The sequence below is a fragment of the Pholcus phalangioides genome, unplaced genomic scaffold, assembly GCF_987345545.1.
Source record: "Pholcus phalangioides strain wild (caught in Gottingen) unplaced genomic scaffold, Ppha-v1.0 ptg000008l_1, whole genome shotgun sequence".
In the NCBI taxonomy this organism is placed as follows: domain Eukaryota; kingdom Metazoa; phylum Arthropoda; class Arachnida; order Araneae; family Pholcidae; genus Pholcus; species Pholcus phalangioides.
Window position 1 is genome coordinate 14,994,659 of NW_028301601.1, and position 18,751 is coordinate 15,013,409.

The 18,751-nt window shown below is 36.1% G+C and overlaps 1 protein-coding gene across 1 annotated transcript in view; it reads left to right on the top strand.

The window, feature by feature from the left end:
* Positions 1 to 669: 669 nt before the first annotated feature.
* slow (epidermal growth factor-like protein slowdown) overlaps positions 670 to 18,751 on the top strand; it is a 42,033-nt gene continuing 23,951 nt past the window's right edge. The window contains exons 1-2 of the mRNA XM_089234258.1: positions 670 to 770; positions 11,067 to 11,333. Of these exons, the coding sequence (XP_089090384.1) occupies positions 11,119 to 11,333 (215 nt within the window). The 5' untranslated portion in view covers positions 670 to 770; positions 11,067 to 11,118. The remainder of the gene's footprint in view (positions 771 to 11,066; positions 11,334 to 18,751) is intronic.

Below are 18,751 nucleotides of genomic sequence, written 5' to 3' on the forward strand. Positions count from 1 at the left end.
AAAAACCAAAATATGCTGATGAATATGCACATATTCATTTGCGTATAATCCGGGCTCTAGTCATGGTAAAAGCTCCATAAACATACCCGTGAATCAAATACCAAACGATTATCACATCCCCATTCATATTATTGATCATAAACAATTCTCATAATTACTTATAATCATCTCTGATTGAAATTATATAACATCGAACATGATCTATTACGGAGCATGTTCGAGCAATTAAATCATCAGCTTGCATTCCCTTCAATTTTTAATTAACCTCTATATTCCGAACTAATAGACTCATAACATTCTAATATCTGTCAGCCATTATTAATCGGGCAATAAATAAAAATATAATCGATCGGGTTCTTTTTCCCTCTTCCTAAAAGAGAAATTATAATTATCTAGATCATAATCGAAGATTTTAGTTAGATAGAAAGAAATGAAAAATAATCATTTGTATTGCAATGATTGAGAGGTCTTAAACACATTCCAAGGTTGTTTTTTTTTTTTTTATCAAGTGTAATCTCTATTTGGAATCAATGACATGTGCCTGACATTTATCATTACTTCGAGAAAGGGGGGAAAATAATCCCTTTCTTCAGGGATAAATGAAATTAAATTCCCTAAACTTAAAGAGGAAAAAAAATCCCTAGCGTTTTTATGAGGGACAAAACTTTTCCTTCCGTCTTTTATAATGAACGACATCAAGACGGACCATCAAGTTCTTGTTTTCTTCTCTTGATATTACTTTTGGATTATCGGCATTCAATTATTATAAGGTATGATATTGAAACTATAAAAAAATAATTATTATATTGATATTTTTAAATAATTAAATTTTTGAGGGTTTTTTTTTTTATTAAATTGTGATACATTTATGATTTAAATTATTTCCAACTAATTTATTGTTAATAATTTTTTTTCACATTATATCAATATTTAATCATTGTTAATTATTATATCAATGATATTTTTGTAAATAAATTGTCTATTTTTAATGAAATTTGATTTTTTTTTCCCTCTCTCGTCTATATTAATGTGAGCGGGGGCTCTCCGACTATTACTTGAGGATAGGGTCAAATTTAGGCAGCCTTAAAATTTTAGGGGCCCTTCGGGGGGGGGGGGTCCACGAGGGATAACTGAGAAAATACTGAAAAACAGAGATACTTTAGAACGCCACGTTTCTTTTTTTTACTCAAGGTCTGAGCCCAACCAGGGATGGGACGAATAGTGATTTGGACGAATAGCCGAATACCGAATATTCAGCTAACGTTTCGGCCGAATATCAATTTTCTTCAAATTCATCAAAATTATAAATAAAATTGCTGTTTCTAATTGAAAATAAAATTATCAGTAATTCCAAATGATTGATATTGAATTTTAATTATGGAATTTATTGTTTAAATAAATATTAAAATAGTGGTAACTGAAAGGTTTTCATTTTTCCATGATACTGGCAATAAAATTTAACTTTGATGCATTGTATCTTAATATTATAACGAGGTACCTACTAGGCTAACGAAGATGATTCGTTAAAAGTGATTTTTCCATAGATTTCTATGGAAAATCATTTGATTCGTTCCAGCTTCTGAACGAAATTTTGAGATAATTCTTTTAATACACCGAGGAATGCTATAAAAAAGACAAAAACTAATTGAAGGCTAAAATGAACAGCTTCAAAATTGTATAAATTATAATATACAGGAAGATGGAGAGATGCTGAAGATCTTTTTATTTTCCAGTATGTACACGAAACCAACACCAGCTTTTTAGTCTGCTATAAATATAACGCTCGTGTTGACACAACCCAATCGAGTTCATACGTGTCCCCATTCATTTGTGATTAGCTCAGCTCATTTCTGTGTCTGATACATGCAGATGGAGGAGATAATCTCCCAGAATGCTCAGCTTGATGCTAAGAGTCTTGCACTGAAAGAACGCATGCTCTAAAAAAATAGGATACCTTTTTTTTTTTCCAATGCATTTTCTATTTTGGCTGAATCTTTTCATTTTATATGAGATGGTTCGAAGAATTTCAGAAAGAGATACATCTAAAAAAATATTCCCGTGGTGGACATGAGTGAATCGTGCCCAAGTGACAGTAATTCTGTTGATGATTGGTGTGGGAAATTCAGCTCACGAGGCAGCTATTTTATGTTAGTGCGTGCATTCATATCGTCGAAAATGTTCGTTAGGTGAATTTGTATTCGTTAGCCGAAGCGGAAAAATCACGAAAAAAAAAATCTTCGTTATCCGGAAAATTCGTAAGATGAGGCGTTCGTTAGCCGAGGTATCACTGCACTTACAGAATCAATTTCTTTTTAACACTTGGTACAATTTTACATCTAATTAAGAACATATTAACCATTATTTACACTCAAGTATTAATGCATCATAAAATTTACGACTTATTTCCCCTCTCTATATAGATGTTCTTAGCCCCTTTTAGTAGCTCTCAATACGTTTCTCATCTAAGTACATCCTTCAGTTAGTGAATTTGTGTAATTCATGCTCACTTCCACCTTATAGCAGTAGGATTCTATTTTCAGTTTTGTGTTTCACTTATCCCTTAGAAATTCACCCTGACATAACCTCTTCCACAGAAAGGGAAAGGTATAAACACACACAATAAAATATAATCAGTAAATTGTTAATTTATGGGAAAAATTCCAATTAATGTAACTTTTTAAAATTAGTTTGTGTGCTTAGATTTGCACAGATATTCGACCGAATACCGAAGCATTATTCTGCCGAATTAAATATTCGGCAAAAGGGCTAAATACCGAATAGCAGCCAAATGTTTGTCATGTCTCTAAGCCCAATCCTGCTTCAGGAGTCCCGTTACAAAACCAGGATTAGGGTATCCTAAGCTTAGGATTAATTTTTTTTGGTCAATTACAGTACCCACTTTTTTGCAGACACCGGAGGAATAAAAAAAAATCGTCCATAAAAGGGGGGGGGGGGTGGTGACCGCAAAAGAGAGGGTTCCTATTGAAATTTCATAAAGTAAGGATGATTAAAAGGATGACTATTTTTGTAAAAATGTTAAATACAGAAAAAAACCTTAGTAATTTGTCACCCTGATAAGTCGTCACTCCGGATATCTCGTAATTTTTGTTCGGTCTCGTCTGGCTTCCATAGATAACACCGTTTTATTAAACCTTTGGTTACTCGTTACTATAGGAAAGTTTGAGAGAGAGAGAGAGAGAGAGAAACAGGTGCTTGGCTCTATGGCTCTCTGTAAAGAAAGAGCTTGATAACAGCATTGCCATATGTTTAAAAAATGATCATAAAAGCCTTATGTACCAAAACGGAACAGCTCAAGTGATGCAAGTTACACTGAGGAAGTTCATTTTCCAACTAAAAAGTCAAAAAGTTGGAGTAAAAGTGTTGCTAAAATTGACAAAATCACTAATTGTTGCAGCAATCGCTGAGATATTACCAGCATAACGAGTAATAAAAAAAAGCTACTGGAGATTACAGTGAACTTAGATATATGGGGTCACATTCAAGTATTGTGTCAGCATTGATGACGTGGGGGGGCGGGCAGGTTTGGATGATGCTTACGTCATCAACCACCCTTTATGAATACATGAAATATTCTTAATGGCATCTCATACTCGGTGCGACCAAAAACGAAAAAACCCTTTCGCTAGTTTTTGGGCACCTGAACTAACATTCTCCCTAATAATAAGTCCCCTACAGATCCACTTTAGTGATCTCTAAATGTTTGGCGGATCCTTCAAGTGCTCTGGAAATGTGTGCGGACCACTTAAGTGCTCTGGAAATGTGTCCGGGCCGCTTAAATGCTCTGGAACTGCGCCACACGTCACTCAAATGATCCGTAATTTTACAGCGGATCACTTAAGTAATTAGGGAATGTGCCGTAGTGGTAACTTCAGTGATGTAGAACTACAGTGAGGGCCACTTAAGTGCTCTAAAACTTTGCCACATGTCACTCAAGCAGTGGCGTCGGAGCCGGGGGGGGGAGCAGTGGGTGCTCGGGCACCCACAGTACTTTGTAGCATCGGTATGAGCACCCCCACAATTAATTAAAAAACAAAATCCCCCATCTAAAGATCAAGTCGAGCACCCACAAGTTTAAAACACTTCCGACGCCACTGCACTCAAGGGATCTCTAAATGTGCCACGGATCGCTTAAGTGTTCTGGAACTGTATCGCGGGTTACTTAAGTGATCTGTGAATGTGCCGCTTAGTTCGTTTTCACAAAATTAGGTTTGGTGGGGGGGGGGGGGAGGGCCCCACATCAGATAACCTTCAGGTGCACATTTTGTCCGCGGGCCAAGGGTTTACCATATATGTCTTAAAGGGTGGGGCACGATGAATTTCTTAAAAAGAAATTTTGATTTCTTCTCCTTCGAATAGCATTGAAATTAACAGAAATTGATTATAACATTATGATTATACATATAGAGGTATTTCATTTAGAAATTTTAATTAAAAAAATACTTTTTACATTAAAAAATAATTTTCGTCTGGAGGGCCGCACGAGCCCCCCCCCCCCATGCCCCCCTCCCGCGTACGTCTGTGATCCCACCAATATGCGTTGGGAGGTAGGGGGCAGTGATGACGAAATTTTGCTGACAGGGGGTCAGATTTTTGCTGACTTTGGTTACGGGGGGGGGGTGTCAAAAATGGCTAAAAATTTGCTGACTTAATACTTGAACGGCCCCCTTGTTCAAGGAAAACTCATTGTCATCTCACATGACAAATATGTGAGAATACTTACATTTACATACAATATAATCATTAATAAAATTTATAATTTATGAAAATTACCTTTATATAGTCGATGCTCGATGTAACGACCGCCTTCGTCCCGTCGCAAAAGGACGTCATATTGGTAGGTTCGTTACGCGTTTAGGCTCGAGTGGCCTATACTTAGACTATAGCAGCGGCTCTCAAATCAATACTTTCAGTCGTGGACCCACTGAAAATCGTAATTGACTACTATGGACTACCCCACTTTTTGCCGTGGACCCCAAAAAATATTTATGTTTGCCGCGGACCCACCCTATCCTCATTTATAGCATTACAGAACTGCCATCTGTGAGCAAGAACGTTCTCGAACAATGGAGGACATTCTATCCAGCCAGTAATAGTAAAATGTGATCTTATAGCAATGCCGCACTGGCTGCTACTGGCCTGCAAAAGAACTAAAACAACGTTTCATACTCCTATCGAGAGATGTCACCGCAAATAAAATTTTTGTCAAAAAAAATCAACAATATTATTACTGCAGTCTACCAACGTTGCAGCTGTGCTTTGGTGCATTTTATTTTTGCAATTGTACAGTTGGGCAGTGCACTCCCCCCCCCCCTCCCCCATAAAAAAGTCCGTGGACCCCTGGGGGTCAAAGCACCCCATATTGGGAACCACTAGGATATGGGAATAATTAGAAATTAGCTTTCTATAAGGTGAAATCAACACAAGAGACGGGAACTGCAATAAATTCCTCATTTACCGAATTCTTCCTTATAGTTCCTAATCCATAACGCCTTATTTTGTTTTACCTGCAAAAGGCAGTTTTTCGTTTGGCAGTTTGGCATTCTTAAAAATAGCATTTCTGTTTCCTCGAAGTTCATAAATACGTCCATCACGCGAACATTGTTTTAAGAGCGATATATTTTTAGCATATCAATCCTAATACATTCGACAAGGGTTACCAGATTCAAAAACTGAGAAAGGAGGACGCCTGCGCACGAACCCCTTTTTAACGTCACCCCCCCCCCCTTTTCACAACAGATGGCTCCACTAGGAATCAGCATTGAGTGTTGTTTGCATCCTGTTTTCTTTGTTTCTGAATGGAAGACGTAACATTCCCCTCCCTCCCTTTAGTACACAGCACTGCGGGGAGCGTTCCAGTATTACGTAAGCAAATTTTTAGCCATTTTTGGATCCATCAGCAAAATTTCGTCATCAGTTCTGCCCCTCTGAACCCTAACGCCTATTGGTGGGATCAGAGACGTACACGGTGTGGGGGGGGGGGAAATACGTGGATAGTGCCTCCCCCCCCGACGACCAAAAATTTATTTTTTAATGAAAAAATCTTTTTTTTAAAATTGAAATTTTGGAAGAAAGCACCTTTATATGTTATTACATAATCAATTTCTGTTAATTTCAATGTTATTTGAAGGCTGAGAACTCAAAAAATTTATCTTTAATAAATTCATTGCGACCTACCTTCTAAGCCATGCAATGATAAATCGCATGAAGGCCCTTGGCCCGCGGACCAAATATGGCCCGGGAGGGGGGGGGTTATCTGATGCGGTCTGCCCTCCTCAAACCTAATTTTGTAAAAAAATGAACTAAGCGGCACATCTGCAGATCGCTCAAGTGTTCCGTGGTACAATTCCAGAACATTTAAGCGGCCCGTGGCACATTTTTAGATCACTTAAATGACCCGGGGCACAGTTCCAGAACACTTAATCAGATCCTACTAAGTCACACACGGATCTTATGTCAGATCCGTGACACATTTAGAGATCCATTAGTGACATGTGACGTAGTTTTAGAGAGAACTTAAGTGGCTCCCAGTGCGGTTCTACATCACTCATGTTACACAATTACGGATCACTTGAGTGATTCGGGGCACAGTTCCAGAGCACTTAAGCGGCCGGGACACATTTCCAGATCACTTGGATCCGCGCAAAATTTAGAGATCACCAAAGTGGCTCTGTAGTGCACTTATCAATAGGGGGGGGGGGTGTCACTGCAAGTGTCCACAAACTATCAAACGGTTTTTCTCGTCTTCGGCGCACCGAGTAAGATGCCATCAAAAATATTTCATATTTACATAAAGGGTGGTTGATGACGTAAGCATTATCCAACCCCCCCTCTCCCTCCATCGATGATGACGTAATACTTGAACGGCCCCTAGATGCTGGCGAGCAAACGATGGTATTCTTAAAATGGATGTTGCACTTTTCTTTTCTTCCAGAGATGTTATTCAGATTGTTTTTTTTTTTTTACAAATCATCCTAGAGCAAGCTGGAACATGATTAGAATGGTATTTGCTGCCCTGTGCTTGCAACTTGTGTTCCTCTGTTATGGGAACTTTGACGGCGATTGGGGTCAAGGCGTGTAAACATGCGTGGGAAAAGCACTCGCACAAACACTCGTAAATTAAGAGGAAAATGTTTCAGTGGGAAAAACATTTTCCCCCAGAAAACAAGAATAATAAAATAATTATCGGATACCTGAAAGGGAGAACAAAAGGGTGAATTTTCTAAAACGTAGGAGGACGCTTGATATGACTTCAAAAAGGAGGACGTCCAGACACGAAGCCGGTAGAGAAAACGATCCGTGAGGCTCCCTCGAGTTGCGAATAATTCTGGTTTATTTGTTGTATTATTTGAAATAGTCATTATCATATCTATAATAGGTGAAACATGGCCATGTTGTAGTATTTTTGTAAAAAAAAAATAATCGTTTTCTTCCTTTTATATTACCACATATGCGAGAGTCCTTCAAGCGCGGGGCCCTGTGCGACCGCGTCTGTCACACGCCCCTGAAGGCGACTCTAGTCAATTTAATCGAAAACTGAATATGTATGTTTAATAAATAGCCATCGCTGTTTGCAGTGCATTTAGGGTGCAAAAAAACAAGATCAAAACAACATGGGGCCCCCAAAACTCTATCTGCTCCTACCCCGCTTTGTATGAGCCATAACGTCAACCGCTGACCTCTTGGGACAATCCGTGAAACATTTAGAGGTCATTAAAGTGGCTACATAGGGAGTCCCCTACAGAGCCACTTTAATGATCTCTAAATGTTTCACGGATCCTTCAAGTGCTCTGGAAATGTTTCCGGGCCGCTTAAATAGGTAGAATGTTAGTTCAGGTGAACAATAACTATCCATAGGTTCTTTTTACGTTTTTGGCGCACCGAATAAGATGCCTTTAAGAATATTTCATATCTTCATAAAAGGTGGTTGATGACGTGAGCATCATCCAAACCCCCCCCCCCTTGTCATCGAAAGTCAGCAAATCGGAAACCCCTCCTCCCCATCGATGCCGACGTAATACTTGAACGGCCCCTTGCGTCTAAATGGGGGCTTTTAGGAGGAAAGGATGCACGGGGAGAGGAGTCGACTGATCTAATGTATATGTGCATATATGAACTGACATCGTCATCATAGTGCTCCCCTCCCCCCAGACTTCCAAGTCAATGGCCGCCTATGGAGCGTGGATAGACTTGGATATTTATCATGGTAATAAATACTGAGAGTTGGAAAATCAAAAAAAAAAATTCTTTTGAATTTTTCTCAATGCTCAAAATATCCACGTTTTATAGGTAATGGCCACTGAAATTCACTAATAAATTTAAAACTATGTTAAAATAGGCATTTATGACACGAAAATTTCAAAGGCATTTTTACCAAAAAAGTTTGAAAATAGGCAAAAGAAAAAAAGCATTTATGGAGTTTTGCCTGAACTTTCGGGGCTCTACATACAACAAATCTCATAGAAACTTCTCGCTTTACGCGGTCTTACTATACGCGATTTCGCTATAACGGGATTTTGAAATGATAATTTTAGAAATTACAAAACTGCGCAATTTGGCCTGGAGTTTCATGTCAATTCTGAAAATGGGCTTGCAAATGAAAAATATTGCTCAGTTAAAATGACAAAACTTGCTGGATTTTATGACTTAGATGAAACGAATATGGGACAAACGGCTCAAATGTAATTCACCAGATCTCACTGATCAATATCTTTTGTCAATATTCACAATGCTATTAGAATTTTAGAAGAAAGAACAAAAAAAAAGTTAAAACAAAAAGGATATTCACAGAATTCTCTTGCTGTTGAAGTTTTGATAAAAAGACGAAGAATGCTGCGTGTCACCTAAATCTCCATTGTTTCATTAAAAAATGTTGTCAGGGCCAGTCATCGTATTATCACACTAGGCTCTTCAGGCAAGAAAACACATCCACACACACATTCGGAAAATTCTCGAGAAACTTTTTTTTTTTGGCGGTCATGATGCAAATGTGTAGTCAACGTATTTATATTGTTATGAACTTTCGACGATAGATGGCACGATTCGTTCGATGGATCTCAAAATGTCGAAATCAGTCGATACCGGTTTCGGTCTAAGCGCAGCGACATGCGATTGGCGGAGAACTGGCGGGGCGCGTAGAGAAAAATATAGAAAGTCCCGCCCCTTCATACGGTAGCGCCGCCGACTAGGAAACTGTGAAATAGAATGTTGCGGAATGTTCTTTTTCTCGAAGTTTCTACCCGGGTTATAAATACCGTGGCGCTCACAAGATGGCGGACTGAGAGAGACTAGACAGGCTCAAAGAGACTCGAACAGACAGACTCTATTGCTGAAGTCAGTTGCGTTTAAACTTTGCGAGAAAGTTGTTAGCTCTCTGATTAGCTTGTAAATACGTGTAAATTGCTGTTCTGTAAATAAATGTGTGTTTGTCCGTCGAACCGCTTCTTGTTTTGCAACATCGAAGTCTTGTGGAAAATTATCCGGAACAATATATTTTCACGATCCTAATATTTAGCAGCTCGGTGCGGTAATGGGTTCTCATATACAGTGAAACCTCTCTTTTTCGGACATCGGTGGGGCAAAAAAATTTGTTCTGTAAGAAATTGGTAACTGTTAATCAGGGGTTCAAAATGTATATTTTAATTAGACACACACACACACACACACACACACAGGGGAAATTATTATTTGGCTGTAAAAGAGAGATGACCGCATCTGACAGTTAACAGGGGTTTTACTGTACTACAAGTAAGATTTCTGGAAAACTCCAGAAAAAACTCGCATCAGCCAGCTGTTAAAAACCTTTGTATGGATAGCGGAGAGTGACATCATCCTCGGACTTCTTGCTTCGCATAAAAACGGAAAAATATATTTTCCCGCAAAAATTATATATATTATATAATCCTATTGTAGAGTATATAAAGTGTCCGAAATGGATAAAAGTTCAGCGATTGATTCTAAAATTGAAGAAAATATTTATGCACACCTCTCTCTGCTACACAGAAATATCAGGGTGGGGGAAATCACAAAAATGTGATTTCTGCTGCCACCTATCACGTAAAAAGTAAACTATTTGTTATAATTTTTTAAAGTAAAGTTAGTTGGTGGTTTTGAAGCGATATGCAGCAAAAAAAACGGACAAAATGTGTTGTGATTCCATAAATTATCTATTTTATGCTGCATACCGGTGTAAATTTTATGTGGCAAAATCTCGATTAACATGGTTTTTTTTTGTCATGAACACCAAAAAAAAAAAAACAGTGTAACCGGTATTTGTTTGCATAAAATCTATTCCACTATGCAGCATAAAAATAAATTACAGTTTCATAGCCACGTGTTGGTCATTATTATTCAATACATTGGTTTAAAATCAACCATATATCAACCATAATAAGAACTGTAACAGAAAGTTTCGGTTTTATACAATAGATGACAAACAATAAACTGGAATAATGTATTCAAGTAAATCCAGTGATTAACGAAAAATAAAATCTATCCAAATGCAAGCCAGTTATTATCACTTGACTTAGTCGGAGGGGGGGGGGCGTGTTACAAAGAAGAGCCACGCGTGCTCTTGAAGTCACACGGGGCTTAAGCTGTGAAGAGAGACTTGATTTCTTGAGTATGCAAGAACGCAGGTGTCGGGAGGATTGATTGAGTGTTTCGAGTTTTCAACAGGATGGATGAAATGGACCATGAGCTATTAGTACTTCGTCAATCAACTGCTTCGACAAGGGGACACGATGAACAAACACATTGGGATAAATCAAGAAGCTATCTATACTTAGAGAGAGAGAGATGACACAACCATAATTTTTTATGGGCAGCATATTTATATTTTATCATAATTATTGGTTTTTAATTGCTCTTATTGGATTGTTGTATTCTTGATATGGTTTAGTTTAGATATATATTCCACAACTGTATTTTCTATGGGCATCTTTCTTTCAGCCACCTCATTGGGCATTTTGTCTGTTGTGGCGTTTGTATTTGTATTATGAATAACTTTTTTTTTTGGATTGTCTAATGGCAGACTCATTCTCTCACAGCATGAAAATTCCAAAATGTAGTTGATTAATTAAAAACATCAATATCAAAGGGATGGACAAGCTCAACACCCACATAATCTTGCTGTCCGTCTACTGGCTGGTCGTCATCATAGCCGAAGGATACTCGACCGGTAACGACGCGAACCAAGTTGACCACCATCGTCACAGCAAACTATCATTACCTCAGCAAAAGACCACACATTACCACCACCAAAAATTGCAACTGGAACCGGACACGGTCAAGACAAGTCAAAAGCGTCTCGTAGGGTATATTTTTTCTTTCTTCTTACATAATCATTCGTTTTGAATTGATTTCCGATGTATAAATGAACGTACATATACTTTATTCTTTCCTTTCTCTATTTAATTGATATTGATTATAATCGATATCCCAAGACATGGAGACAGTAAAGATACACAAAAGGTAATTTTACCCCGCCGCCATCATTATTTTCTTGGACCATTTTTCACGCCGAGGTGCTTATTTTCTGCTTATCATTTTTTGTTAGAATTGATTATCCTTCGGATCCTTTTTTCCTTTTGATTATTTTTGATTAATTTATCTTCGTGATTTTTTCTTCTTCTTTGTATCTGTAGCCAATAATTCATCCTTGTGCTTGGGTGATTTATTATCTATACAAAAGATATTGTTTATTGATTTCTTTTTACGAGATGTATTGATATGTCTTTTGATAGGAATATCTTATATGAGATAAATTGTGAATATCGTTTAATTGGGAGATGCTTTCTTTTCACCATTTCAAGCCTCGTTATTCTCGGAATATTATCAAGGTCAAGCTTTTTTGTACTTATCTCCTTTTTTTCGAGATTTGATCAGTTGTGGTGAAATATAATTAAAATAGATCTGAGACTGGTGTGAAAAAGATCGGAAGCCAAACTATATTAGATTGAGTAGAGTGATAGTTATGTTATGACTATGAGTTTCTCAAAAATTTTTTTTTTTTGCTTCGAGTGCCTTGCTAGGGACGCGTAGAAAACTTGCGAACCCCTATAAATACGTAGAAGGCTTGAGAACCCCTAGAAATACGTAGATGACATCTGTTGAATGTCTGCTACGATAAGAAATGTGTAGAAGACCTGCGAATCAGTGAAAATTGGTAAAAGACTTGTGAATCAGTGAAAATTGGTAAAAGACTTGTGAATCAGTAAAAATTGGTAGAAGACTTGTGAATCAGTAAAAATTGATAGAAGACTTGTGAATCAGTAAAAATTGATAGAAGACTTGTGAATCAGTAAAAATTGATAGAAGACTTGTGAATCAGTAAAAATTGATAGAAGACTTGCAAATCGTCGAAATTGAGTAGAAGAATTGTGAATCTCCAGAAATATACCCTAGAAATATGTTGCGTACCCCTTGGAATGCTTGTGAGTCCTTAGAAATGAAAAGAAGACTTTCGAATCCCCTAGAAATGCGTAGGAGGGATCTGTTGAATGCCTGCTACCTAAGAAATGTGTAGAAGACCTGCGAATCAGTAAAAATTGGTAGAAGACTTGCAAATCGTTGGAATTGAGTAGAAGAATTGTGAATATCCAGAAATATACCCTGGAATTATGTTGCGTACCCCTTGAAATGCGTGAAATGCTTGTAAGTCCTTAGAAATGACCAGAAGACTTGCGAATCCCTAGAAATGACCAGAAGACTTGCGAATCCCTAGAAATGACCAGAAGACTTGCGAATCCCTAGAAATGACTAGGAAGGGTTTGCGAATTCCTAGAAATGACTAGAATATTTGTTTGCATTCAGAAATGTGTTGCGTCTCTGTAGAAATAAGAAGGTTTGTGAATTTTCCTGGAAATGACTAGAAGACTTGCAAACTCTTACAAATACACAAGAGGCATCTGTTGAATGGCTGCGTTCCCTTGAAAATGCATGGAAGCCCTGCGAATTTCTAGAAATAACTAGAAGACTGTCTTATCTCTAAAAACGTGTTGCGCATCCGTAAAAATTGGAAGGCTTGCGAATCCTTAGAAATGCGAAGAAGGCTTTGCGAATCCTTAAAAATGTGTGGGAAGTATTTGTTGTGTAACCCCCCCCCCTCACTCCAATCTAGAATTTAGTAGAAGGCTTGCGAATCAATAGAAATAAGTAAGAAGTATGTATTGCGCCTCTGGAAATGAGTAGAAGGCGTTTATACCCTTCGAAATAATGTACTGTGAATAAGCTTGCGCATCTCTGAAAACGAGCAGAAAGCTTGCTTTCACCGTCTATAAATGCGTAGGGTGTTGGCTATTCCTAAGATTTCACAAGATGCCTTTGTATTTCTGTAATTGCTAAGAAGGCTTGCTTCCTGGGCAGGAAAAAAATTCTAGTGCCACGGAAGAATTCTCAGTCATTCCGAGACTCTAAAAATTCATATTTTGTAATTTTATTCCTCATAAAAAAAAGGTGTTTTTCTCAGTCTTATTTGTCAGTAACTAAGAAACGGGTAAAAATAAAAATTTCATAAGCCAAAACATGCCTTCTAGAAAATAACTACACAGTGCAGTACGCATTATAAACAGAAACATCATTAAACATGAATCCCTCCTGCCGCCCATCAAATAAAAATCACAACTGTTATGATTTAAATTCGTGACTGGTCTTTAATTAGATAAGCGACTCGTTATCAGAAAAAAGACGTGTAACCGCAGGAATTAACCAAGGCTCCAGCTTGGGCCCGATGATACGCGATATTTTCACGAATGGTGCCAAATATGGTACCAAAGGGCATCCTGGGATTATACGCTGACAATGTTATGTTAATTTCGGCCGACAGGAAGCCCTTGAAAGCGCTAAGTAACCGCTAGGAGCTGATCACAAATGTCGAAAGATGGAATGCACACAACAATACCTAGTTGAATGTGAAAAAATGTGTAATGATGCGAATGCTTCCGTGTATACAGAGTTTATGCTACGCGGGAAAAAATTCCCTCATTGTATAAGGTAGCATGATATTTTTTCATTCTACACAGATAGCTAAATTCTGTGCGCAGAGACACAACAAGTCTGTGCAGGTGAAATTAAAGAAAATAACTTATTTTAAGAAGTGAATTTTATTTGAAAGGGAACAGCTAGAAATTACAGAGCTCACAGATAGCCCCCCAATGCTGCAAAAGATGGCTTTGCTTCCGAGGCCGGAATTGATGCAACCTTGCTACAGGAGCGAGAGCGTTGTGAATTTATGTTGAATTTTTGTCTCGTCAAAAACTGACTCGTAACTAATCGCCAAGACACGCAAAATACCTAATTCCAAAAAAAAAAATGTACATTCAAGTGACTTTTGATGAAAATTCTAGTGGGAGCAGCACTGCATATTCTTGATGTCATCATAACCTTGAAGGACATCGTCCATGGTCGCTATTCTTTTAACAAGGGCGACAACTGATACAAATGTATCAAGTGATGTGTAAAAACAAAAATTAATTATTTCTCCGAATCGAAGCCATTAATAATAAAACAGGCGGGAATCACTTCTATGCAGTTTCCAATATTCGGAGAAAAAAAATAGACAGAGAGAGATAAATATTCTCTCACAGAACCGGTCAGTCACATGATGGAATTCTTGACCACTGCAGTTTATTTTTCCAGGAAGTTATGCAAGATGGCCCCAAGAAGAACAACAACACGCGTAACACCAGTTACTACTTTAAAAAAAAACACACACATACATAACATAACAAAGATGTCTCAACGCCATTTCGTCACGTACAATCTGACCAAATATAATTAAAAAGGTAGATCAAACGTGACATCGCTTCATGTTGAGATAGAAACATGTTAAGTATAAATAATTCATTAAATAATAGGAGAAAAAATAAATAAAACTGGGAACGCGAATCGCAAATAAATGCGTAATTATAAGAGTTGGGCACATAAGGGACCGCCTAGTGAGAAATATTTACTCTCATAATAAAGTCATTAAAGTCAATCGGTAATGACGGATAATGAATTCTGGGCAATCTTACTTACTGTGGCGGGCCGGCCATGTTGACAGGTCTGATAAATGGAGTTGACAGCTTTTCCTGTGATATTATGTTATTGAAAAGACATGTTTATAGAAAAGACATGTTTATAGAAAAGACATTTGTGAATTGCTTTGTTGACTATCTTCAAGATCATTGACACTATCGTCACTATTCGGAGCTATTTATACAAGCACAATTGCTAAGATTAGCGAATGAATGTAAGGCGAAATTCTATAATGAATCAGCTCGAAAAGTAAAATTTATTTCATTTAAAAAAGGCAATGTTGTGGCACAAATATGTGAATTTAAAACTCATTCATAAAGTCACAAATGTTCCTTGAATCCCTTAAATTTTGTATTCTTTTTGAATCATTCTCAAAATAGAATTAATGAAAAAAATAATTTAAAAATTAATGTAAGGAATAATTTAAAAAATTAATGTAAGGAATAATTTAAAAATTAATGTAAGGAATAATTTAAAAAATTAATGTAAGGAATAATTTAAAAAATTAATGAAAGAAATGGTTAAAAAATTACATAAATAAATGATTAAAAATTAATGAAAGAACTAATTAAAAAATTAATGAAATAAATTATTAAAAATTAATGAAAGAAATAATTTAAAAAAATAATGAAGGAAATAATTTAAAAATTAATGTAAGGAATAATTTAAAAAATTGATGAAAGAAATGGTTAAAAAAGTTAATGAAAGAAATGGTTAGAAAATTGATGAAAAAAAAATTAAAAAAATTAATGAAAGAAATGATTAAAAAGTAATGAAATAAACAATTAAAAATTAATTAAAGAACAATTAAAATTAATTAAAGAAATAATTTAAAGAAATAATTTAAAAAATAATGAAAGAAATAGTTTCTCGGAACATATGAAAATAAGAATCTGATGTGAAAGAGAAATACTTTAAAAAGTGTTAAACGAACAGTTTTCAGAGCTGATGAAAATTTGGAAGTAATGAAAGCAATTAAGCTGAAATTAATGAAAGAAATAGTTTCAAAAAATTGTGAAAGAAATATTTTTCAGAGTAAAGAAAGAAATAATTTCTCGGATTTTGGAGAGAAATCATTTTTCGGATTTCAGAATTTTCGGAAAAGATATTTTCAGAATTTTGAAAGGAACAGTTTTGCAATTGCTAAAACTCAGAACTAATTAAAGGATTCCAGATTTTTGAATTTTCATTATTTCCCTTTAAGACTAATGCAGGAAATATTTATGGTTTTACATTATTTACTCTACTTTCTTTTAAAAAATATCAAAAACTACCCCCCCCCCCTCGAACTTTATTTCCTCCCTTTATAGAAATTCGATTCCTATCATAATGGAAGGTTGTGAAGATTTCCAAATGGGTATAAGAGCATGAATACGTTTGTCTATTGAACTGATTATAAATCCATTCCAGACCATTTAAGTACGTCTGCGATCTATAAGTAACGTAGATAACGTAATAAATACCCAAAACACATGTTTGGCACCGGGGTCAGAATTTCATGATAAGAAAACATCCCCAAAACAGAAATATTCTAGCCTGAGATGTCACGATTCTCTCTATCTCTCACTAATGGATGCAACAAAGAAAGTTATATGTAATGAGATACAGGCTGTCCCAAACAGTGTTTCCAACTTAGTTAGTTTCCAAATTAGATCAGGTAATTTTTTCCGGCTATTTAATTGGAAAAAATACCCATCTAATTGCTATTTGTTTCTCTAGTCTTTTTCAAAAATTTTGCTGTATACTAGTAGGCGGTTGTGAATGAAATAGAGATATACCGCGGCCATATAGACTTCAATGTATATCTTATTACAGTTTGATTGATGAGATTGGTATAATCTAGATTGGATAAACTCAATTCCAGATTCTATCACATACAAGACAAAATTATGCTTTGATTATTTATATAAGGACTATTACGATTACGGACTGATGACGGCTATGATCACAATTTTTACTCCAGATTCTTTATTGTATACTATGTGTATCGTTGTTTGTTATATATATTTTCACATAAATTATTAATTTTCCGGGTACACCGATCCCTCGGGATAGCTACGATATCTCTCTGAGATGGGAAGCTGGGTGTGCTCGGTCCTTCAATGTTCAATAGTAGGCTATTATATCAAAATGACCAAAATCAATTCTGGTTGTTTTCCAGTAATTTTTTTTTATTAATAACCTGGTTGGAAAATTTTTTTACTGTTGGTAAGACTGGCCCCAAATTGTTTATGCAGCAGATATCTCTTTTATCATTGACTTTAAAAACACACTTTTGCTGAAAAGAAGTTTTCAAATGAATAAATAAATAAATAAATAAACATTTTATACAGTCCCCGTGCGCTAAAAGTTCCAATTATTCTAATGTAGATCCCGCTCCGAAAAGTCATTTGCAAAGAATTTCAAATTTTTTTGTGTAATACTCACCGAGATATTAAATATATAAAATTATACTATGTTTTCGCAACTTATAGCTGTAATGGCAAGTTTTCATTGCATCAAAAGTTGCCATTTTTAGGGACTGTACGTACACAAATACGGTACAATGAACGTAACCAATTTAGTTTTTTACTCGCAATGAATAGCTGTTACATTTTTCGCAAATTATTTTGACGGTTACAAAATTTGAATTTAATTTACGTTTCGCAATTTGTGAACCAAAAAGTTTGAAATTTCATCGACTCGGTCTTATTTAGAATTGAATTTTAAATTTAAAAATTTAATTATAATTAATTATTAATTAATTATAGAGACAATTAAATTATTTTGCTTCATTTCTTGAACTGAAGTTTCCTTTTATTTTGTGTGAATTAATTTTTATTTGATTACATTGATGTCATGGTATTTTATTACGCGCGCAAGCTGTTTTTAATGCATTTTTTTTTGCAAATTTTACAAAAAATTATGTATCCCAGATATGCAAAAAATCTTACTAACATAGGATAACACATACAATCAAAAAATGCGTAAAAAATTTGAAATAAATCAATGGTTAAATACTATTTTCAATGATACAGGGTGGGCAAAAAGTCTGTAGAAACTTAAAAAATGAATAAAAACCGGAAAAATAACCGAAGTAAATAAACGCTTTGCAGGCTTAGCATCACTAGGTCACGGGAATTTTTTTTAAGACGGGGGGGGGGGGTGGACTCAAAAAAACTGCCGATAGGTGGTGCTGGTACGATCGACTTCGGTGGAAATGTGCAAATGAGACGGTTATAAGAACTTGCGCTCCTAATCCACAACCAGTTCACCGTTGTAAACTGTGTATGTGGACCTGCTGCACTCTGCCGTTGCTGGATTTGTGACTCGCGTGCAATGAGTTGCCCCCCTGTGGTGGTGGTCATGTGCAACACATACTGCTGTAATAAACGATTTGGAGGCATTCTGTTCGTTATTTGCGTATCTTTTATTTGACTTGTGTACCTCAGTGCCACCTATTGGCTGTTTTTTAAGTATTTTTTTTTTCCTGTCTTAAAAAAAAATTCCCGTGACTTAGCGGTGCAAACCCAGAAAACAGTTTTTCGGTTATTTTTCCGGTTTTTATGAATGTTTAAAGTTTCTACGGACTTTTTGCTCACCCTGTATTTCTACCATAGTGTTTCGCCATGTTATCAAGTCCCTTAAGATTCCACCAGTCACCATTTACAAATACTGTGATATCTTTCAGTAAATTATGTTTCCAACATGAAAAAAGTATCACTATATGCTTTTC